Source organism: Crocodylus porosus, unplaced genomic scaffold, assembly GCF_001723895.1.
Source record: "Crocodylus porosus isolate Cpor-Errol unplaced genomic scaffold, CroPor_comp1, whole genome shotgun sequence".
NCBI classification, from domain to species: Eukaryota; Metazoa; Chordata; order Crocodylia; family Crocodylidae; genus Crocodylus; species Crocodylus porosus.
This window is the reverse complement of record NW_017728947.1, coordinates 74558283-74581481: the sequence shown is the minus strand read 5'-3', so window position 1 is coordinate 74581481 and position 23199 is coordinate 74558283. Positions and strand designations below refer to the sequence as shown.

The 23199-nt window shown below is 45.4% G+C and overlaps 2 protein-coding genes across 2 annotated transcripts in view; one reads left to right on the top strand and one right to left on the bottom strand.

The window, feature by feature from the left end:
* GEMIN2 (gem nuclear organelle associated protein 2) overlaps nucleotides 1-2775 on the bottom strand; it is a 15644-nt gene extending 12869 nt beyond the window's left edge. The window contains exons 1-2 of the mRNA XM_019552129.1: nucleotides 2582-2775; nucleotides 1319-1403 (exon numbers count right to left, since the gene is read on the bottom strand). Of these exons, the coding sequence (XP_019407674.1) occupies nucleotides 1319-1403; nucleotides 2582-2703 (207 nt within the window). The 5' untranslated portion in view covers nucleotides 2704-2775. The remainder of the gene's footprint in view (nucleotides 1-1318; nucleotides 1404-2581) is intronic.
* Nucleotides 2776-13558: 10783 nt separating this feature from the next.
* SEC23A (Sec23 homolog A, coat complex II component) overlaps nucleotides 13559-23199 on the top strand; it is a 51048-nt gene continuing 41407 nt past the window's right edge. The window contains exons 1-4 of the mRNA XM_019551924.1: nucleotides 13559-13637; nucleotides 19547-19788; nucleotides 21976-22033; nucleotides 22304-22390. Coding sequence (XP_019407469.1) covers nucleotides 19568-19788; nucleotides 21976-22033; nucleotides 22304-22390 — 366 coding nt within the window. The 5' untranslated portion in view covers nucleotides 13559-13637; nucleotides 19547-19567. The remainder of the gene's footprint in view (nucleotides 13638-19546; nucleotides 19789-21975; nucleotides 22034-22303; nucleotides 22391-23199) is intronic.

Here is a 23199-nt window from a genome sequence, read left to right as displayed (position 1 = left end):
GCGCATGATCAGAGGTCAGGAAAACAGACCTTACGATGACAGGCTGAGAGCCATGGGGCTCTTTATCTTGGAAAACCGCAGCTCAGGGGTGATCTGATGGCCACCTATAAGTTTATCAGGGTATCTGGGGGAATGTTTGTTCACCAGAGTGCCCCAAGGGCTGACAAGGTCGAATGGTTATAAACGCCTGCAAGACCTTTTCAGGCTGGACATGAGGAAGAATTTCTTTACTGTGTGAGCCCCCAAGGTCTGGAACAGCCTGCCATCGGAGGTGGTTCAAGCACCGACATTGAACGCCTTCAAGAGAAATTTGGATGCTTATCTTGCTGACCCCAGCTGACTTCCTGCCCTTTGGGCGCAGGGTGGACTCGATGATCTTCCGAGGTCCTTTCCAGCCCTAATGTCTATGAAATCTATAAAAGGTGGGAAATAGTGTCTGAGGGCAGGAGGGGCTGGGACTGCAGGGTGGTGACAGCACAGAGCCAGGTCCTGGGGCAGAGCCGCAATCTGGCTCCCAACATCATGGCTCTGCCTAGGTCTCAGCCCTGCAATCTTGGCCCCACCCACCCTGGCCTTAGACACGGTTTCTTGCATGCCCACAGCCCCATTCCATCCACCCAGCCTAGTGTCCTGTCCATGGGGGTCCCAGGCCAGTGTCAATGGAGACTCCATCTACCCCAGCGTCCCCCAATGATGGGTGCAGGGTGGACGGACTAGGGTGCCCAGGCATTGGGCCTCAGTCTGGTGGCAGTGGCAACATTGGCAGTGACAGCCAGAAAGAGCAACCACAAACAAGGCTGCCAGGAAACAGTGATGTCACATCCACCCACATGCGCCAAAGCCTAGGCTGCCACCTGTACCTCAGCCAGATGGGTCTGAGGGACCCACCACGACCTGGATAAAATGCGTGGTGGACCAGATCCAGCCTATGGGTTGTATTCTGGCCACCCCTGGGCTGAAGTCTGGGCCCCTGCAGCTGCCTGCCCCTGCCCTTGTATTCAATTCTAAGACAAGGGGATTCCCCCCATATGAAGTGGGGTAACCCCTCAGATTAGAATCAAGAAAATATGGTATACATTAGAACAACTGAGTTTTACAGAGACAGTAGTTTTTCCAGCAATTCAGAATTTGGACTGCAGGGCTGAAGATTCTATTTACTTCTCCAAATTCTTTTAAGATACAGGGGCAGTATATTTTAAAATTTACTTGATACATCTAGGTATTTTAATGCAAATATATTTCTATCCAAGGATTCTCATTTCATTTTTTTTAGTCTGTGTTTTCTAGAAGTCTTTTAAGAACATCTCCACAAACTTACTGAAATATTCACTGTCTGCTTCTTTCTCAGCTTTTTGGGGTCTATCTGTGCCACAACAACATCTGGGCATTGTGAAGCTTCAATCCTAAAAAGAAAAAAAAAATTTGTAATCCCTCTCTGCTGCATTCCTTAGAATTACATAATTAGTTTGCAGATATTTGTAATATTTGCATAGGGACCAGATTAAAATATGAGGCACTTGCACAATTAATTTGTGTATGAGAATTATTAAAAAATGAAAAGAGAGACTGTTTCTAGAAGAGGGTATGCAGCAAGGTTTTAACAAAAACAAACAAATGGAATAGAAACAAATGGAGGCATTTTTTAAGCTTACTATTTAGGCCACAGTAGATATATATCCTCATTTTATAGAAAGAAAATGAAAGCAGAGGTTAATTTGCTTTAAATGAGCCAAGCTGTGGCAGTCAACAGAATCCAGAATCCTTAACTCCTAGGTCTCTGCCTTAGCCACAGGACCACCTTTCCTTCCGAGGCAGCAGTGAAGGCTATTACCTGTTGACGTATACAGCTAGTAATATTGCATTTTAATCCTTCTGATTAAAGTAAATTGGATAAAGACTCCAAATGCTCTCGTTACTCAATTACAACATAACACTGTTGGGGAAAACAGGCCATGATGTGTAGCATGGGGTCAAAGAGTCTTAAGAGAAACTACACACAGACACAGATGAACACTGCTGAGTCATGGGGGGAAGACTGTGTGTCCAAGTGTGTGAACACGTTTCTATTTATGTTGGTGTTAATAAAAATTGTCAGGATCTTAAACAAGGAAAGAGAAGTTACATTCACTGGCACCAAACTCAGCAGTTATTGGCACTACAGTGGCACTTGGGGGCTCCAGAGGAGACAGTGACCAGGGTGAGATGGTGCTGCCCAGACATGCAGCTCAGAGCATCTCCATCTCAGGAGATTTGCAGCAAAGACCCCAGTGGATCCTACAGTGCGCAGCACACTAGCACCTGCGTCCCGCAGGGCATTGACACGAAGCTAGGCGGTGCAGCAGCAACGGGACAAGGCAAAGGGCTCCCGGTGGTCAGGCCGGTGCTTCATTCTTCCATGGGGTCCCTCCGAGCCAGCCCAGCTGCAGAGCTCGGGGGAGCTCCATGGGCGGGAGCTGCTTCCAGCGGAGGCGGGCGGCGCCAGCCCGCGTAGTGGGACTGGCGGCCCCGTCTCCGGCCGCTCCGCTGCGCGCCCGCAGGGTCCCAGAGCGGGGGGCGGCTCCTGCTCCCCGCCCCCACTTACTGCACCCGCTTGAGATACTCCTGCGGTGTCCGAGGGGGTGCGGTGGGGTCGAAGTCCTCAGCGAGCTCGCAGTCCCCCACGGGCAGCAGCCGCGGCATCAACTCCTCCATCCCTGCCTCCATGCCCGCCGCGGCGGACGCGCTCAGTGACGTCGCCAACCCGCGACTCAACGAGCAATAGCAAACACCACCCCTAGCCACCAGCAGCGGGCGCGCTCGGTGACGTCACTCAACCGCGACTTGCAAAGTGAAGATAAAGTGTAGGTGTGTCCGCTCCGCCCCGCCTTCTGGGCTCTGTCTCGAAGGTGGTGACGCCCCCTGGCGGGGGAGGAGGCGGCGCTTGGGGTGCAGCTGCAGCTCCCGCTGCGGTCGCTCTGGGGTCGTACCGGCGATCTCCCCCTGCCGGGGCTGGGGCCGGGGTGCCGAGCTGAGCCGGGCCGGGTCAGGCTGCGGGGGAGGTGCCGCTGCTTGGTGCCAGGTGCTTCCCGCCCGCCCGCGCTTTCTGCCATGCGGGGGGCTGCGGGCAGGGCAGCCTGGCGTGCCGGGGTCCTCCCGCAACGCGGCCGTCGCGCGAGCTCTGAACCCCGTGCCCTGCAGCGCAGCAGCGCGGGGGGGAGGGGAGCGCAGCCAGGGCTGTCTGGCCGCTGCGCCGCCCCGCATCGCCCACGCGCTGCATGGGCGCATTGGGCCCAGAAACATGGCAGCGTCGAGTCACAGTGGGACTCTGCCTAGGAGGAGGATTACTAGAGGTGAACGATGGTGCAGTCAGCTCCCGAGTGGCTTAAAAATACCACGTATCTTTTATTAGGTCAATTCGAATGGAAACATTCTTCTTTGCAAGCTTTTGGGTACAAATACCCTTTGTCAGGCAGAGGAAGTGTCTGCCTGAAAAGTGTACCTGAAAGCTTGCAAAGAAGAATTTTTCCAGCTGTTTGAGTTGTTCTAATAAAATACCACAGCACCTCATTAAACTTCGCCAACTCATATGTGCTCATTTGAATGATAAAAGTCAGATGTTATTAGAAGAGCAGAACCTGCAGGGTTCAGGTGAAGTGGGATGGATTCTTTCCCTGCTAATCTATATGTTACCAAAGAGGGATCCTCCACTTGGTTCCATGTGAGGCATCAGCTATAATTGCAGGAAGCTCTCTGACTCTGTGCAGAGTTGTCTATTGGGGTATGGAGTTATCTCCATTTCACAGATTGGAAACTGTAGCACTGAGATGCTGTTGAGTGGAGACTTGAAAGTAGATCTCCCAATCCTTAAGGTAGCTCCAAATTACTGGACCACCTATCATTTCTGACACTTTACCCTTGTTCCGTACAGACCTACCCAGTCAGTTTGTTACTAGGATGAATAGTAATGAATGACAGAAACAGCTAAAATATTTGCTAAAGAAAGCATTCTTATTTCTTTTCATCATCTTTGGGGCTTCCATAATGAAAGTTGGATTGTGCTTGAGGATAGATAGGAGGAAGCTCTTAAATCATGGTCTCTACAATGCTCAATGCAGCTTCTTGAAATGATAGCCCCTGTGCTAGAAAAAGAAATATCAAACACCATTGTGCACAAGCAGTTGTGATATTAATCTATAACTACCAAATAATGAAATCTTTAACAAGCCACTGAGTCTTTAATAACAATTCTAGGGACCCGTGCATAAAGCTCAGCATTAGCAAGTGGTTCATTCAGGTCCAGTACTTAAGAACAAAATCCTGCTCCATTTCAGTCAACAGAAGTTTTCCATAAGTAAATGTACTGTGTTCATAATTTGTCCCATTTGGGAATTCCCTTTGGCTTCTGTAAAAGTAGACAGAGGGCGCATCTGACTACACGTGCATTAATGCACTTTTTCTAATGCGCATTAAATTTAGTACCTCCAATGTAAGGTACTAAATGTGCATTAGGCTGCCTTAATGTGCAGTAGCACAAGCTCGTATTTTTTAGGTGCCACTTAATGCACAATAGCCTATTTTACTGTGCATTAGTATAATAGCGCAGCTTTTATACACTGCTTTAACACATGGTAAAATAGGCTACTGCGCATTAAAATACATGTGTAGACATGCCCAGATAAATGTAATTATGAGTTTGATATGAATTGTACTTTTGTATAGATAGATCACACTGTCAGTCTGGGGTATATCTCAGAAAAATACTTTAACTATCGAGGACTTCAAAATCAGTTATTTTATTTCTTTTTCATCCCACTTCTATGTATTTCCTTATTTCACATGAAAGAGGATACATGGAAACTCAATTAAAAGCAAGTAACTCTTTTAAGAAAAAAGTTAAATATTATATAGAATATAAAATATTCCCTACCCATCATGTAACATGGGGATAATAATACTTGTTTGCTGTATAAAGCACTGAGTGCGGGATAAAAATATATAAGAACATGGTGCTTGATTCAGTCAGTGGTACAGATATGCTATTGACTTCATCCCAAAAGGCCAGTGCATGGATATTAAATTTGATTGCATATTCTGTAGTTATACAGGCTTATTTAGATCCTATATGAAAAGCACCAGTAGTGCCAGGCCAAAGTCTAACTGGAAGTCCCCACCTGTGTAAATCTGTAGGCAGTGTATTTTAAACTGTTATTTATTAAGTTGCTGACTCAGAAGTCACTGGTAATGCATATTCTTTGTGTTCTCTTTCTACAATAATTTTGATACAGACTGAGCTGTGCTGTGCTATCCACAATCTGGATGTTCTGCACGCATGGTAAAGATCAAGGGGTAACCCAAACCACTAGACTAGCCTTGTATCTCCATTTTTTATAGTAGTACTGGTTATTTCTGAAGGACTATATTTTCAGAGCAGTTTTGAGCAAACACTACCCTAGAACTTTCCTCTCCATTTAATTTTTATTTGCTTTTAAGGTGTTTCCTGAAACCGTTTACGTGTAGCAATCCACTTTCTTCTGGAACCGGATGTAACTTCCTATTTCTGTGTGCAAAAAGTGTGGTCGTCATCACTTGAAATACGACCTGCTTAATTAAAACTACAGTTGCATTTCTGGAGAATTTGACATGGTAGCCAAGAAAAGCCTGCACTCTCTCAATCTGTAAATGGATATATTGAAAATATTCAGATGTTAGGAATTATAAATGTATCTGTTCTGAAGAAAGAAATTATAAAAAAGAAAACAAAAACCAAATGCAGGATTGTGATACAATTGTAAATATAAAATACGTTAAAATGATTTTTGATTTTGCTTTTTAAAGTTGAACGACATACATTCAATTAGCCACTTTTAAACTGTTGCAAGCAACAAAAGTGGTTTTCTGAGGATATCAAGATCACTGCTGACAAGACTTAATAATGGAGTCCATTGAACATCTGGTAGAGCTAAACATGTTTCAGCAGGCGAAGAAGAGAAAACTGTCAAAGATGAAAACTCTATCTCTTTATCAACTGCCTAGGAAACATAAAGGAGAAATTTCCCAATGGGAAGGTAAGTTGCAACCTGGGGATATTTGCCAAAAACTCTAAATGTCATATATATGTCTAACATGGAAGTAAGTGAAGAAAAACATAGTGTAGCTTCATATTGAATACAAGGGGTAACAGAAAGATGTAGTTATCTTAGTAGTACTCCCTGTAGTACTCCCAGATCTCCATTTTATTTTTCTACCTATCCATTCATCTTAGTACTTTTGCTTCTCTGCGTGTTCTCTATCATTATATTATCTGTGACCCCTTCTTGGAAGGAAGTTTCAGATCAAGTAATGCAGGATTTTGTCCATATCAGAATGAAATCTAGATTTTTTTTAAACATGTTAATAACAAAATGATTTTACACCTGTTATCCTCACTGGGATTTCACAATGGTACTCTGGTTTTTTTCCTTCCTCTCTTTCTATCATTATCTCACTTGTCTCCTTTTGCATGCCATCTACAGGCATCCCCAGAGTTATATCTCCTCTTTCTGCTTTATACCCTTTCTTGGACAATCACTATAGTACTTGAGCATTCTCAGAACCTGCAGTACTGAGGGAGTCTTTCACTTGCTGAAACATCATTTACCAAGCAGATATTAGTCATTCCACAGCTGTGTGTACAGTTTGTCCTCTGTACAGGATATAAACAAATAATAGGGAGATAACATTTGGGGTTCCATTCTGTGTTGCAGGATAAGGAGCCCAGATATTCTTTATAACCCACAGATCAATATCCCTTCCACCCGATGGTGGCATTAGAGTGGGTGGCACAGTCCTTCCATTTGGGCATGTCCTATTTTTGGTTCAGATGAGAAATGATGGCTTGCATAGAAATATGACTACAAGTATAGTTGAAGTACCATAAATGGGTGTAAGGATGTTTTGGCCACTAATAGTTGATTAAAGCAATTGTTCATTACCACCTGGCATACATTTTCAAACTTTCAGACACAATGTACACGACAATGGTAGTTTTTTGCCTTCCCACAGTCAGTTATGGTCAAATTCCTTAGGAAAGACCACAGTTACTGTTTTATTTAGGACAGTTTATTGGCCTGTGTCAGGGTTATTGTTTAAATATCTTCTAAGTTGGTAACATTATTTTGCAAACCCAGTCATTACCAGGTATCTTGGTTTTCTCTGAAAAAAATATTGCAAATTTTCTGATTTTTAAAAAATTGGAAATTCTCTGATTAAAACCCGCAAATCTATGATTAAAATGAAATGCTACTATATATGGGTATCAATTGAACACAGTGTTTTATTGATATATTTACAATTTTAAGGCAATTTGGAAGCCTACCAGTGCCTCAATCACTATAATAAAATAAATCCTGTGCACCCATAAATGTTGGTATTTAATTTCAGGTTTTTTATCATGGAAAATCAGAGCTTCTCTTCTCCCTTAGCTCACCAGGACACAGGCCCCTCATTCCCACCTACAGCCCCATAGCCCTGCTAGCGCCCCTCACTCCCCAGCCACAGTCCCTGGCCCTACTGATAATCCTCACTCCTCACCCGCAGACCCCCACCCCCAGCCCTGCTGGAAAGGGCCACAGCTACCATGGCTACGGGGCCAGGGAACTGGTCCGCAGCACCTGGCCCCCTAGCACCAGCATCAAGCCCTGGCTGCTGCCAACAGGAGGCAGCAGCTGCTGCGATGTAGCAGAGTGCAGAACCCAGCTCCACCCTCACACCCGCAGGCATCGCGGCCGGAGTGGAGTCCATGCGGGGAGGCATGGTGCAGGGTGCTCACTGTAGGCTCAGGTCTTCCTGCCCTGCTGCTCTCCACCTGAGGCTTCCATGGCACAGCAGGGGGAACCTAGTGCAGCAAGGCAGAGTGGGACCAGGTAGGGATGCTTGTTGCCACTGCAAGCGTCATGCTGCCCTGGTGAGGCTCCCTCTGCCTGTCTAACAGCAGTGATGGGCACAACTCCATGCTGCCACCCCTGCTGCTGCTTGGTGGGCAGGGGTCACCTAGCCAGGGTGGTGCAGAGCTTGCAGCAACAAGGAGCTTCCCTGTTCCACCCTGCCCTGCTGTGCCAGGTCCTGCCCACTGTGCTGCGGAAGCCCCGGGGGGAGGACAGCAGGGCAGGGAGCCCAAGCCTGCAGTGGTCAGGCTGCCCCAACCCCTGCCTCACATGCAGATCTGGGGGGCACATGCCTCTCCCGTGATAAGCCACCCATTGCCCTGTACCGCTCTCTGCCTGGGACTTGCAGCCAGGCATTCCAGCCCCAGGCCCCAAACTGCATGCACTGCCCCAGCTGGGCAGAAGCTCCAGCCCTAGCCTTGCTCAACTTCTTCCCTCCCTGTAGGGGCATCAATCTCCCCTTGCCCCCCATGCCAGACTTAAGTGCGGGAGCTGCTCTCCAGACTGCCTAGGAGTCAGGTGCGTATACATGCACATGATGCCCTTGTGCCTGACTGCCCTTCTCCCACTCCCCCAGCCCCTTGCAGGTTGGAACTCTGCCAGCCTGCAAAGAGCTATTTGCAAAAGTGGAAAACCTGCGTGTTTCTCCATTAAAATGAAAAAAAACCCATGTTTTTCTTGAGTAAAAGGAAAAGTCCATGTTTTTTTCCTGTTTTCCCATGGGAAATGGAAATCCCTGGTCATTACAGCAATTTTATTTTGGGAGAAAACAAAAACTGATACACTACTTGTAGCCCAAACAAAACTGTAATTCCCATAGGGCTAATTTTGAAAATGATTATTCATATGTTGTTTCCCCCTTGTTTTTATTGAAGGATTTTGGAAAATCCTCATTTACATAAATGTATCTGGTAACAATTAAAGAACAGTCATAAGAATTTAAACATCCTATGAATAAATAGTTAAAAAAAATAACAGCTATTCTGTCTTAGGAAAGAGCTAGCAAGCAAATATAATTGTCCTTAGAACAAGTAAGGCAATTAAATTATGGTAGTAGTAGCTCAGCACCAATATTTGGAAAAAAATATGTATTATTAATCTAAGTAGAGAATTAACCATTATGTTTCTGCTTGTTTTTTTGCATAGTTCTTTGATTATATATTTAGAAATACCAAACACATGTTCTATCTACGTATACAAAAGGACAGCCTTAACAAAGCATAAAGGGAATAACTCTGAAATCAATTAAAAACAGTAATTCTGAGACTATATTCAAATGATCATCAAGAATAGAAAGCAGTCAGTACCTTATTAAATACAAGTCTCAAATGACAGGCAATGTGCCAAGAGAATTTGAGGAACCTGTAAATGTTATTTTAGCTTCCATATTGAGAATTTTCTTAAATAGAAGAGTAAAAGAACAAAGAGGATAAAAGAAGTGTGTACACATATGCATTGCATAAAATTAAACATTAATAAAAGGTAACAGTGGTTTTCCAATACCACCTGATCTCAGAAATATAATTAAACTTGTGTTAGAAATAGCATACTGTAGCTAACGTTGCAAAGTGAAAGACAGAAAGCTCCATCTAGTGGTTATATCACAGCATTTAAATTTTAAACGTTTTGAGAATTGTATCAATAATTTATTAATACACAGACTCTCTTCCAGTTAGAAAATGTAAAATGAATACAAAACCCCAGGAGCATACAACAACTAGGAATGATGTAAAATAATTAGAAATGGCTAATTAAGGAAATCTTCCAGGCATTAAAAGCAGGATACCGCTGATACACAGGGTGGATCACCAATTGACAAAGTTCCTCTACCTTGAAAAAATGCCTTTTGGCATCAGTAACACATTAAATATGATTATGGGGATATGTAATTGAGCATGTGAGGGTCTCCTTTCTTCAGTGGCACTACTCATAAAGCTTGCATTGAAATAGTTTCCTCAGCTGGGGTCTAAATGAGGGAGTAAGTTCTGTATATATACACCAACAAATCTCAACCAGAGTGTTGCAGCACCCTGAAGCGCTCTGAGTTCCTTTCAAGGACACTGTGGGATGCTATGCCCCATTGGTGATGTGGGGGGATTGCACATGCACCCCTCAACCATGGTGGTGCACCCCCTGCAAAAAGGTGCTGTTGACATTGCCAGTGGTCCTGTGGGCAGTTGCCGCTTGCCAACTCCTGCTCACCGCCGACACTGCCGGTGGCATCTGCCGGCAGGCAGTCCACGATCATTGTCGGTGCTTGCCACCCTCTCCCCCCTGCTGCCGAGAGTGCTGCAGCTGCCTGGAGGATCTCCCTCTTTGCCGCTGCCGCTAGCGCCACCCCCGCCTGTGGGAGCTTGCCGTGCCCCCCCAGCCCCTGGGGGCCATGCAGTGTTCATGCTATGCCCTGTTAACATTGTTAGGCATGCAAACACGAGTCACAAGATAAACCCAGAGATTTCAAATAGTAATTCATAGTGTGGAAAGCATTCCAAGCTGTTGTGAGCTTTCTGAGTTCTTTGCAACAGAAAAGTTGCTCTAGTACTTTCCTGTAGTCAAAAAGCAAGTGAAAATAAGGGGTACCCTGGGTCTAACAAGGTGGAGAATTACCGTTCTGTATGGCAGGGGTGGATCTAAGGAGGGTGCAGTGGTGCAGTTACACCACCCTTTGGTTCCTGCTCTACCCAAACCTGAAAAGCAAGTGCCTGGGAGGGGCAGCATTTCTATTCAGGCAGAGCTGAGAGAGTTAGTTGACTTCATGGCTCATTATATTCTCCCCTATTCTTGTTAATCTCTCTCTACTCAGGTGTTAAGATCCTCTATCCTTCTTAACAGTCTTGATGTTTCATTATGGTCAGACTATCCTTCTGCAGTGTTGCTGTCTGTTAGCTGTTGTTCTTCTAGTTCACAGCCCTGCAGACTGTTTTCAGCTCAGGCTAAAAACCTTAACTCAGATGTGGTAACGTTAACTCAGGTGTAGCAATGACTGCCAGTGAAATATTGGTATCACTGCCAAGGCAGTCAAGGCGGCTAGATTTTGTTTAATGAATCTGAATAAAAAATGTTCATTTAACACTAATGACTCAAGGACAAATGATATCCCTTGACTGTTTTTTTTGCTTTGTATGCTTTTTTTTAACTTTATATGTCCTCTAGCACATGAGTGAACATGCCAGTAGGACATTCTTTTTCTCACAGCATATTAAAGTGTGGAACTCATTGCCACCAGATGTTGTGGAAGCTTACAGTTTAGCCAGATTCAAAAATGGATTGGAAAAATTATTGGAGGAAAGGGGCATCGTGGGAATAAGGGTCTTGTTATACAGTAAGTTTGGTGGCTTCTAGAGCTCTTTACCCCTGGACTGGCTGTATGTTAGCACCTTTTAAGTGGCTTAAAGTACTCATTATTTGGTTTAAAGTTACACCACTCCAGGGTAGGATTATCTCCAATCCACCTAATTTTGTTCCGGTTCCACTACTGCATGGCCACTTCCCATAGCTGTTCTGCCCAAGTTGAAGTTCTCTGGTATCCCAGAATGCTGTGCCCCTTCCTGACACAGGATGAGCAGGGACATTGGGGCACAGTGGGGCTGGGCATGGTTCTCACTCCTTGGGGATGTTGGGCAGCATGAGCATTGCAGCCCCAAAGTACCCGGCAGCCTTGGTGCCTCCCACTGTTACCTAGACTGGCTATGTTTGTGCCAGTGGTGGCACAGTGGGTGGCCATCGCCTGAACTCTGGAGAAAAAAAGATCAGGCCCTTTGGAGCTCAGGCAGCACCAATATCCCTGCTCTAAGTGTGGGGCCACAGTGTTAGGTTCAGCAAGATCAGAGCCCCAGGGAAGCTGCTTCCCCAGGTCTCTCTGGTCCTGCTGCAACTGACATGGTGGTGAGCTTGCTGCCTGGCAGGAGCAGCCAAGAGGTCCTGCTCCTAGTCCTGCTCACCAAGCTTCTAGTGGCAAGTCACAGCTGTGCATGTGAAGGACAGTCAGAGCACAGTTGCCTTACTGTGCGACTGCTCCACTAAGACGATTAACATTTGTTCGGCTTACAGCATGAATGATGCGTGCCCCGGAGGCTGTGGGGAGCACAGCAACCACCAGCAGATGCACTGGCAGCAAGGGGGAGGTGACAACCACCCACAGAAGCTGGTGGCAGCATTGGTAGCAGCCACCAATCTCAGGGGGAGGCACGTGCCCTCCTGTGTCCCACCTAGGTGTTGCCTGTGGCTTACAGTGTAATGTTTACAAGGCCCCGAGGGCCACAGCCTGTGAATCAGAACTTCCTAGACCAGGGGTAGACAACGTTTTTTGGCTGGAATACCGAAAAAACACAATGTCTACCTTGGAAGGTGCCAGAGTGCCTGCATGCTGGAGCCCAGAGCAGCTGTTTGCAGCCTCCCGTCTGCAGTCGGCCCAAGGAGCCCAGTCTGCTCTCAGCATGGCTTGCAGCCTCCCAGCTGCTTGCTGGGAGCAGCCTGGGCTCCATGGCTGGCAGCAGCTGCTTAGAGCCTGGGCTGACAGTGGTGTGCTGAGGAAAATGGCCTTGCATGCCATGCTTGGCACATGTGCCGTGGTTTGCTGACCCCTGTCCTAGACCATGAATGCTGGAGGCTGCAAGTGAGAGGGGAACAGCAGGAAAAAAACTGGTCATACCCAGTTCCCCCTGCCTTTCACCATCCAACCTCTGCTGCTGTGTGACATGAGGTTGAGGGGGGTTGTTATGAATGTTTCCTAGTCTAGGTCCGAATCAGATCTCACTTCCCTTCGCTTTGTGGCTCTCAGGTTTCTTCAGCAGTAGCACCACCTGGATGTTGGACAGGACCCCACCTTGAGTGATGGTGACTCCCCTTGGCATCTTGTTCAGGTCCTCATCGCTGTGGATGGCCACCTGGAGGTAACAGAGGATGAAGTGAGTTTTTTTGTTGTTGGGGCAGCGTTTCCAGCCAATTCCAGAACTTCAGCCGTCAGGTAGTCTGTCTCTGCCGTCAAATGGACTGGCGCCCCAGCCCCCACTTGCTCAGTATAATTGCCCTTGCAAAGCTGAGGGTGTGCACAGCCTGCAGGAAGACCTACTTAGCCTTAGCCAGGACCTTAAATCCCTGCTTGCCATGACCTGGCTTGATTTCAGTCTTATGTAATGATGCCCCTCTGCAGAATGGAAAATGGGCAACGTGGATTTCTGGCCTGACCCAGCAAATGGCAGCTCTTACGTGCATTTGGCTTTTGCTTCCATCTTAAACTGAACCGTACCCTGCTGCCCAGTTAGTAACGCTTCTAGCTTCTCCTGAAGTGGAGACAAGCCTGTGCTGTGTTATGGGCTGCCCCTCTGCACCCCACTTTTCCAAAGCCTAGATCCATCTCTGGCTGTGCCTGTGCCCAGCCGTGCCCGGGGCAGTCCGAGGGGCGAAGCTCGCAGCTTGGCCGGGGTGCTGGGTGCGGGGATCTGCGGCCGGGGAAGGGCAGGAGCGGCCAGGCGGCGCCCGTTAGGCCCCGCAGCGCACGGGGACCCCTCGCTCGGTGCCTCGGGCACCTGCGGGGCGGGGGCGAGGAGCAGCCCCCGCCGCAGGCGCTCAGTTCGGGGCGGGGGCGGGGCCGCGGCCGCGACTCGTTCCCTGCCCCTTGACGTGGCACCAACTCTCCCATCAGCCATGTTGGCTGCGTCGGCGGCGCCGGGGCTGCTGGGTTCACGGCGCGGGCAGAGGCAGCGGCTCCTCGGGCTGGCGCAGGGACGTGGGCAGGTGAGTGCGGGCCGGGGGAGCTCTCCCGCCTCCCCTGCCGCGGCGCCGGAGCCCCTCATGCCCTCATTGTACCCCCTGCCAGGGCCAGGGCTGGGGGCCAGGCAGCGGTGTGAACATCCCATCCCACCGGCGGGTGGGGGAAGTATCCTGGCCCCTCCAGAGCAGCGGCCGCGTCTCACCGCGCCCCGGGGCCCGGGCACCAGAGGAAGGGGCCGGGGGACGCCGCGGGCTTTTGACAGCATGACACCCCCCCTCCTTCCCCAAGGAGCTCTTGTAGGGAGAGCCGCAGCTCGCACAGCAAAATTGCCCTTCTGCAGCCAGCCAGGGGAGCCTGAGAGGTGGGCAGCAGGTTTCTGTCCCTGGTCCCCACAAACCCAGGGCACCACAGCTAGGGCTGGTTGCCACACGGGTCTTTGCACCCCGGTGGCTTGGCTGGAATAAAGAGCGGCGTGGTCCGAGTGTGGGGGCAGCTGTCTCAGCCCTGGTTGCTTGCATCTCTGTGTCACAGGGTGTATGTGGCACCTTTACACTCATCTCTGGCAGCACTGGGGGATTTGTACTGCTTTAACTATACCAGGTCTGGCACCTGTATGGTTAAAACTCTGCCAAGTCCTAACCATGTCTTTCCCTTAGATTAGATTTCTCACCAGAAGTGCGTTGCCAAAACACATGAAAGGGTTGCAAATAAACTTTGAAAATGAATTCTCCTTTGAAGGAGAAAAATGTGGGGAAGCTGAGTTTTCCCTTGCAGGCTGGCAGAGCTCCAGCTTGGGGGACCCTCTTGCTCTACATACTGGAGCTGATGGTGGGGGCAGGAGAGATGGGCACGGAGTCAGGACTGCCCATTGCAGTTTACAGACGGGTCCTGGTGCAAACAAGGTTGAGAACTACGGTCTTAGATGGCCTGTGACAGTGGTTTCCACTTCAGATTTTACTGGGTCCTGCTGTTCTTTTCCACTGACATGTTAGACTATAAAGTACACGGTGGGTCTAGGAGAAATGTTGAGGGGTGACAGTGTCTGGTAATTTATAACATTTGTGAACTGCTGGCATGGATACCATACGCTGATCTTAAAATCACGTCTTAATGGAGGGAATGTGGGGAGCAGGACTAGGTCAGGAAATCAATGGAAGTGTTGCCATCCATTTATTAATACTCAGTTACATGCTGTCATTTTGATAACTTGAGAGTTATTCTTGCTACCTGTCAAGTACTGCCTTGAAATAATAGTATCTGATAATTTACTTAGAGACAGATGAGAAAGGATCACTGAATCAGAAATAAAGTTAACAGTGGCTCAGATTGATTAAAGTACAGTAGATATATTTTATTTTTGAAGGAGAGTGCACTCCATTAGGCTGTTTTTATGGTATTTAAATGTTATTGTATGTCTCCTGTCCCACTGGGATTCCTATCAAAACAAGATGTAGCTCTCTGGAGGTTTTGGTAGTCTCATATTTAGTGGATATTTATTTCAAAGTAGATTAATAGGTTTCTGAGAGAGGTTTGGAAATATTTAAATATGTAGTTTGTATGTTCACAAATGCTGTAATAAATGGGGGAGGAGGGGCCCTTAATATCTGTTTCTGAAGAAACCATATCATTGAATGCATGTCTGCCTACATCAATCAGTCAGACTAACAGCTGTTTCTAGAACGGTTATTCAAAGGCATGCATTTAAAAAAACAGTATAATTATGGGGTAGGTTTCTGTAATATAATACATCAGATGTATTTGTCATATACCAAGGATAGAATTCTAGAAAGTGTTAAATGTCTTATACTTTCAGTGACTAAAACAACTAGGGATATTTACATGAGTAAACATTTTTAAGATGAAGTCCCTGTGTCAAGCTTATGAGCCTTGTTTCAGTGAAAAAGGCATGTGGGTAACCACAGTAACTCACCACTGCAAAATGCATTGTCTGACAGTCTGTATCCTATTTTGGTATTAAATTGTAACACGGAGATGTAGTTGGCTCTTGAAAGGGAAGGAAAGGATGGAAAGAATGGGGAGGAGGGAGATGGAACCAAACATGCTTTGTAGACAGGACTCTTAAGAGATGGAATAGTATTTAACTTGTCACCACCATCAGTATCTGTCTGCCTGCATGCTTAATAGTACTATTAGTCATCTTACAACTCTGTGTGCACTCTGCCCTCTGCACAGTATGTAGCCAAGTAATAAAGGGACAAATAATTTAATGTGGTCTTATTTCAAAGGATTAGCAGCAGGAGGGGTATTCTCCTATAGTGGGAACCCTCCCAGAAGGGGTTTCTGGTGCAGCAGAATGCCCCTGCCTTGCCCCCACCACTGTGGGTCAGCTGGGAGTAATACAGGGTGAGACTGGCTGCCGTGCTGAACCTTGCTGTGACAGCAGAGTGCCCCTTCCTCACCTACACTGCTCCACAGTGACCTGTGGGGTGAGGCAGGCTGTCGTGTCATGGTGGCAGCACTCATGGAGGCTTGCTGTAATGGCAGAATGCCCCTGGTCCTCACATTTACCTCCCTGTATTCCTGTAGGTTGGCTCAGAGGAGTACAAGGAGTGGGGACTCCAGGAGGGTTCCCACCATGGGAGAATGTGTGCCCTGCTAGTCAGAGGGCTGATGGGATGGGGAGGTATTCCCTAGGGACTGGAACCGTCCCCTGGGTATCTGTGGTAGGTGCTGTTATTCAGCAGCTTCTAACTCCCAATTGACACTCTGGCTGGGGAGAGAGCAGACGGACAATAAACGGGTTCCCATCACAGCGGGGGTGTCCCAGGGAGCATCCCTCTATTGCCTCCTTGCTGGAGAACTTGTGAAGCTCTCCAGCTGTAGGGCTGCGACATGACTGCTTCAGTGCTCAGACTATTTTTTTACCCGTAAGAATTTTAGAGAATTCTTCAGGGGTGTAGGTTGTAGTCGTGTTGGTCTAAGGACATAAGCAGACAAGATTCTTTGGGGAAATCCAATATCTTTTATTAGACCAACTCATAGTTGGAAAAATTCTTCTTTGCAAGCTTTTGGGTATAAATACCCTTCAGCAGGCTGAGGAAGCATCTGCAGTTGGTGAGTGCTCTTCCTGGATGGAATGAATAGTAAAGAAGCCAGAAGCTGGTATGCATGCAATAAAGCCAGTCAGTGAAGATGTAAATTGAGGAGTCAGTGGGTGAGAGACAGGCTGGTGGGGAGGGAAGAGGGGAATGAATGTAGCTGGTAAATGAATGTAGCTGGAGTCAGATGTTAGGCAGGTTATAATGTGTCATAAATCCAATATGTATATTTAGTCCATGATTTTTTGTATCCAGTAGGTTGATGAAGTGAAGTTCATAGGCTTGTCTGTGAAAGGTGTTTTGTAAATTCCCTTTGAGGATTAGAACTGAGAGACTGGAGAGAGATTGGTTTTCTTGTGAGAAATGTGCCCCCACAGATAACTGGGTATTCTTGTCTTCGATAGATTTCTGGTATATATTCATTTTGGTGCACAGTTGTTGTTTGGTCTCTCCTATGTATTTTCCATCAGGGCATTTGTTGCATTGGACGAGATGTATTACATTTCTGGAGGTGCAGCTGTAAGATCCAGGAATGCAGATAGTTCTGTTGTGGGGTATAGGAATTGTGGGGGTGTTGAGATACATTGGCAGGTTTTACATTTCTTGTCATGCTATGGTCTGGATTCATTTGGTGTCTTTTGGGCTATAGGAAGTTTGCTTCTGGTGATCATGAGGTAAGCAATGTTCAGTGCTTGTTTGAAGGCTATGATGGGTGGTTTTGGGAAGATCTCTTTAAGAACTGGGTAAAGAGATCTTCCCAGAAGATGCTGGGTCCAAAGTCGGCACGCAGTCCCGGACTTGGTGAGCCAGGTGCTACCTGGCATGTGGCTCTGGAGCCAGTGTGTGGGGCTGGAACCAGCACATCAGTAGGGCTGTGCAAAGCTTTGGTCCCTGATTCAATTCGGCAGAGATTCAGCCCAATTCGGTGACTGAATCTCTGAATCTGAATCATAGGACCCTTTAATCTCTCTGAATATCTCCAGCAAGGAGGCAATGGAGGGATGCTCCCTGGGACACCCCGGCCATGAATCTGAATCATAGGACCCTTTAATTTCTCTTAATTGAATCAGAATCCTCTGAATTGATTCAGAGAGATTTGGAAAGACTCAGAAATTCGGACATAGATACATTTTTAAATGTTTTTTCTACGTACTTCTAGGTAGCAGGGGATCGTGATTGCTGCAATGCTGGGGCGTATGGAGTGTCCCACAGAAGCACAGGCAGTCCCCAGCATGCTTGTCAGCACACCTAGAAGTGAACCAGAAGCACTTCCAGTCCCCTCCTGGGGAGCGTGCTGGGGGCTGCCCCGCACCCTCTGGCTCAGTGACTGGTGCCTGCTGGGTCTGGGGGGGGCACCTGGGTTCCCCCTGTGGACGATTGCCGAGCGGGGGGAGGCCCCAGTGTGCTCCCCGGCGGACCCAGAAGTGGACCGAAAGTATTTCAAGTCCACTTCCTGGTTTGCTGCCTAGCATGTGGAGGGCTCCCCCCGCACTCCTGTGGGATGCTCCATGTACCCAAGCATCGCAGTGATCATGAGCCACGCCTGCTACCTCAAGGTATGCAGAAAAAGCTTTTAAAGCCATGTCTATTTCTGAGTCACTGATTCTCTGAATCAGCATCAAATCTTCAGGTCTGGATTTGGCCGAATTGAATCAGGGACAGTGATCTGAATCAACAAATCGAAGCACTGTCCCTGATTCAGGCCCAATCGGACTCAAATATGGCCCGCTTTGTGCACACCCTACATCAGATTTGAGCCTGTGTGCTGGATCTGGCTGTGGACCAACCCTGTGCACTGGCCTGGTCTGGATGCAGTTTGGAGAAGAAGGGGGGCTCCCCATGGGTCCAGACGTTTGGCAGTGGAGCTAGTGGGAGCGGTGGCAGCCTTAATTGCCATGGCTCTGTACAAGTTAACGATACCACTGTTCCTTTTCTCTCCCCTTATCAGATTTCTGGATCTGTGAGTATCCCTTTTTCATCTGACAGCCTGTTATCCGAGGTGGTTCAAGCACCTACACTGAACACCTTCAAGAGTAAATTGAATGCTTATCTTGCTGGGATCCTATGACCCCAGCTGACTTCCTGCCCTTTGGGTGGGGGGCTGGACTCGATCCTCCGAGGTCCCTTCCAGCCCTAATGTCTATGAAATCTATGAAATCCGTGTAATTCATGCCCCAATTTCCCCCCAAAACCAGCTGGGGAAGAGGTGCAGGTTATATTTGAGAAAATATGGTATTTTTTTTAAAGATTATTGGTATGTTGTGTCTTTAAATGCTGCTTATTCTCTTAGTACATTCCAGTTGTCACAAAACTGAAAATGTAAAAACACAGTGAAATTTCTTGGTGAATTAGTTAATGGAAAGTGGCAGATTAAATCACTGCAAAAGAAGCAGAATTAATAATTAAATTACTTCAGTGGTGATGCCTAGAGCAATCTATAAAGTAGACATGACATCCTTTTTTTAAACAAGTCTCTTTCAAAATATCTTTTAAAATGCTCACTTTTTCAATGTCCTGACTGCTTATCTGTTAAGCTCCTGATACCACTCTGGAATTGTCTCATATATGTTCCTCAAACTAAAGCTAGTTTGAAGGTGGCATGTTTCAATGCTGTTCATATATTTGCAAACCAGGCAATTATTTAGCACTTTCAAACAAGATGCTACACCCTGCAAGTGTTTTCTTTTTTTTTTCTTCTTCTTGGAATTATATACTTTACATTTGGCACAACAGAAACATTCACGTTTCTTCAAGAGCATTTTTGACTAAAAGTATAATACAATATCAGTTGCAGTTTGGATTTTTCTTTCTAATTTTGATTTGTTCTTTTAATAACTCTGTATATCCAATTAATTAAATATCTTTAATTTCAGAAATAAAGAAAGAGTTTAACAATGACAACCTTCCTAGAATTCATCCAGCAGAATGAAGACAGAGATGGAGTTAGATTCAGCTGGAATGTTTGGCCTTCAAGTCGCCTTGAAGCTACAAGAATGGTAGTCCCAGTGGCTGCTCTCTTTACACCTCTGAAAGAACGACCTGACTTGCCTCCCATTCAATATGAACCAGTTCTGTGCAGTAGGACTACATGTCGTGCAGTTCTGAATCCCTTATGGTAATCTCACTGCATAAGTTTATGTAATACTTTCTGTAGGTATATCTTTTATTTAAAATATTTGAAAAAATGAGTATGAATACATCGTAGAAATTAAAAGAAAGTTTTAATCATCAAGAGAACCTCCTTCTCTTTTTGTGTCCTTGCGAGAAGGTATTTAACAGCAATTATAGATTAGTTGGAATCTGACAGGCCACTGCGAGCACTTCTGCTATGGCCTTGAATTTGTGACTTCTGGGCTATCAACTGTGCACCTTAATGCCCGCATCACCCTAGTTCCCCATCAAGAGCACTGAAATTCTGGAATAGCCTGCCAGCAGGAATAGTGAGGGCACAGCCCCATAGCTGCTTTCAAGCCTGAACTTGATCAGTTGGTGAATGTGGCTGCTGCAGTGTCCAAGGAGTCATTGCTTCAGTCTTACATTCTTAAGTTAGTCCACATCACAAACCCATTGGGCTCAGTTTTATGATTTTGTTGTTCTTCAAAGGGAGGACCTAGATAGCTGTAAAGTGAATGTTATTGGTAAAGTGGCAGTGTTATGCTGGGAACCTGGCACAATACGTGTGTATGACTGAAGTTTAGCAAAGGTTTATCTTTTTAGCAAAGCAGGTTTAGCAAAGTTTATCTTTTTCAGAAACATTACATTTGACTCAGTCTTTTAAAAATGAAAAGCAAGGGCAACCACAGGTGTAAATCAGTGGTTCCCAAACTAAGGGTGTGTGAGCCCCTGGGGAATTCAGTTGAAAAAGCTGAGTTTACACTAGAAGTCATAAGCTGACTGGAAGTAGAGTTGTGAGCCCTAAAAAGTTGTGTACCACTGTTATAAATGAAGAGTCATCTGTAGCTGGTGTGAATTATCTTTCTCTTTCAATATCTTCACATCACATTTGGCTATCTTTTGCTTAGTCAGACACTCAGTAGGTGATATATGGCTCATATTGCACAGCAGCTCAGACTAGATGATCCAATTCCCTTTCTGATTTGAAAATCTATCAACTGGCACAGTTTTAGTAAAGGCTTGCCTTTTTACAGCAGATGAGGATCTGCTCCAGAACCTTCAGTGATAATCTTTTGTTAACTGTTTTGCCTTTATTCAGGTTTCTCTTGCTTTATGTGGGTTCTGTATGTGCAAATTCGCTCTTATGTGATGGTGCTTTTAATACCAAAAATTTGTTATATGCGAGGTAAATTCACTCTTATGCGATCACTGTAGTGCAAGCCTGCAGTCAGCTGCTTTGTTCGGTGCATTGTGGGAGTGATGCACACCAAAATATAGTCTCCCGTGTGGATTTGTGCTCCTCGCTCATTGTCTGCGAAATGTGTTTCTGTAGTTGCCATCCCCATAATAATAGTGCCCTGTGCTTGTGTGCACTGTCTGGTGTTGGTGAGTACCAAAATTGTCTTGTAAAAGTGGTAGAAATGGGCCTGGGGGTCAGTACAGTCAAGGTCTTGGAACGTATCCCTGTTCGTTACATTGTAAAGGGGGTTCCCTTTATGTAAATTTGAGTTGTGCACATTTTCCAGGAATGCATGTACAACATAAAGCGAGGGAAACCTGTACTGTGGTGACATGACACCAGAAAGTATGCTCTAGGAAGCACACAAATACTTACCTAAAAGCAGTTGGTGAATTTTTTAAATGCACGTAAATAACTTCAGAGCACAAGTCTCACTGGCTTTTGAAACATGCTATACAAATAAATTGCACAGTAAAGGCATTATTATTATTTGTATTGAAGCAGTTTTTGGGAATTAACTCATTGTAATAGATCCTGTACATGTGTAGTAAGAGACACTTTGTCACCCACAGAGCTTGCGGTCCAATGGATAAGATAGATGGAGGGAAAGAGAAAGGAGACGAAGAACTGAGACACGTGAAGATTCATACAGAAAGTCTCTAGACAAGCTGGACATTGAATCTGTTTTCATATGTTCCTAGTCCTGTAACTTGATTATAATACCCTCCTTCCTTTCTGGTCTGCAACAGGGTGATTTAGAAGAATATTTTTTGGTTAGGGTGGGACCTTTTTGAAGCAAACACATCTATGACAATAAGGGAAATAGGACTGTAAACTTGTAGAGTGAATGTTTAGTGGGCATACATGACACGCATCTAATATAAAAGCTTCTAAGTAAACTAAAGCCATTCATAATGCATTAACTTTTTTTAATTCTTATTTTTATAGCCAAGTGGATTATCGGGCGAAACTTTGGGCTTGCAACTTTTGTTATCAGAGAAATCAGGTAAGAAAATGGAGTATTTAGAATACAGGATGATCTTTTAAATGAGGAAAATGAAAAACCATTTATCAGATTATACATTTGAATTGGACTTGGATATTAGAAGGATATTAATTTTGTAGATGTCTCTTCAATCTGAGAGGTCAGTATCAAGGGATTTTTTTTATGATAGTGATAACTGACATTTGTTACAGATATAGGTCTTGATTTTTCAAAGATTTTTTGTAATTTTGAAACTGGTACTTTATATGTTTTTTTTTTCTCCTTTTGCAGTTTCCTCCTACTTACGCTGGTATATCTGAAATGAATCAGCCTGCAGAACTTTTACCTCAGTTTTCTAGCATTGAATATGTAGTCCAGGTAAAACCATCAAATAATTTATTTGATCAGTTCTTCGACACTAGATAGATGCTAGCTATGTGGAACATGGTTTAATTTTATTCTTGTTCTGATGTAGCAGCAATTAAAATTCAGTGAATAATTTACATTGTTTAGCTGTAAACCTTCAACCAATCTTGTCTTTTCAAAATGAAGAGGACTAGTTTTGATTTACTATAATCCAATTTTAAGACTACAGTATTTACTTGGTAAGGCCAGTAGAGTGTAAGCAAATTCTCTGTGGTTTAGACACCTACATTTTATTGTGTTGTGTTTCTTTACCAGCAGTTCAACTGATTGTGCTGCCCATACTGCAGATATTAGTCATACTACTTATCAACAGAATTAAGTACAAAGTTTAGTATTGGGTCAGACTTTGAAGTGAAGTTTATATTTGAAAAATCATGTGTTGGTATTGGAACCAACTGATTTAAAAGAGTAGGTGGAGAGTGATGCAGCATAATTAATTCAATTTGGATGTTCTTTCTTCACAATTTTCTGTCCACATTTTATCATAAGTAATGGGAGTGACTTAGAAGGTTTTAATAGGAGAAAAGACCTGTGACAAGAAACTTAAAAAATAGTATTATTTAGATTGGAAAACAGGGGGAGAGACAGGAACGTCAGCAAGTTATCTATCTTGAAAAAGGTAAAATCAGAACTGGTTAGCACTTCTTTTTGCCTTAGAACGATTGCTAATATTAAAGTGGAGTTAATTTGAAAAGACCAAAAGGAAGTTCTGGTTTATAGAGTCAAATTATAGAATGAAATGCCAGAAAAATCATTAGGTC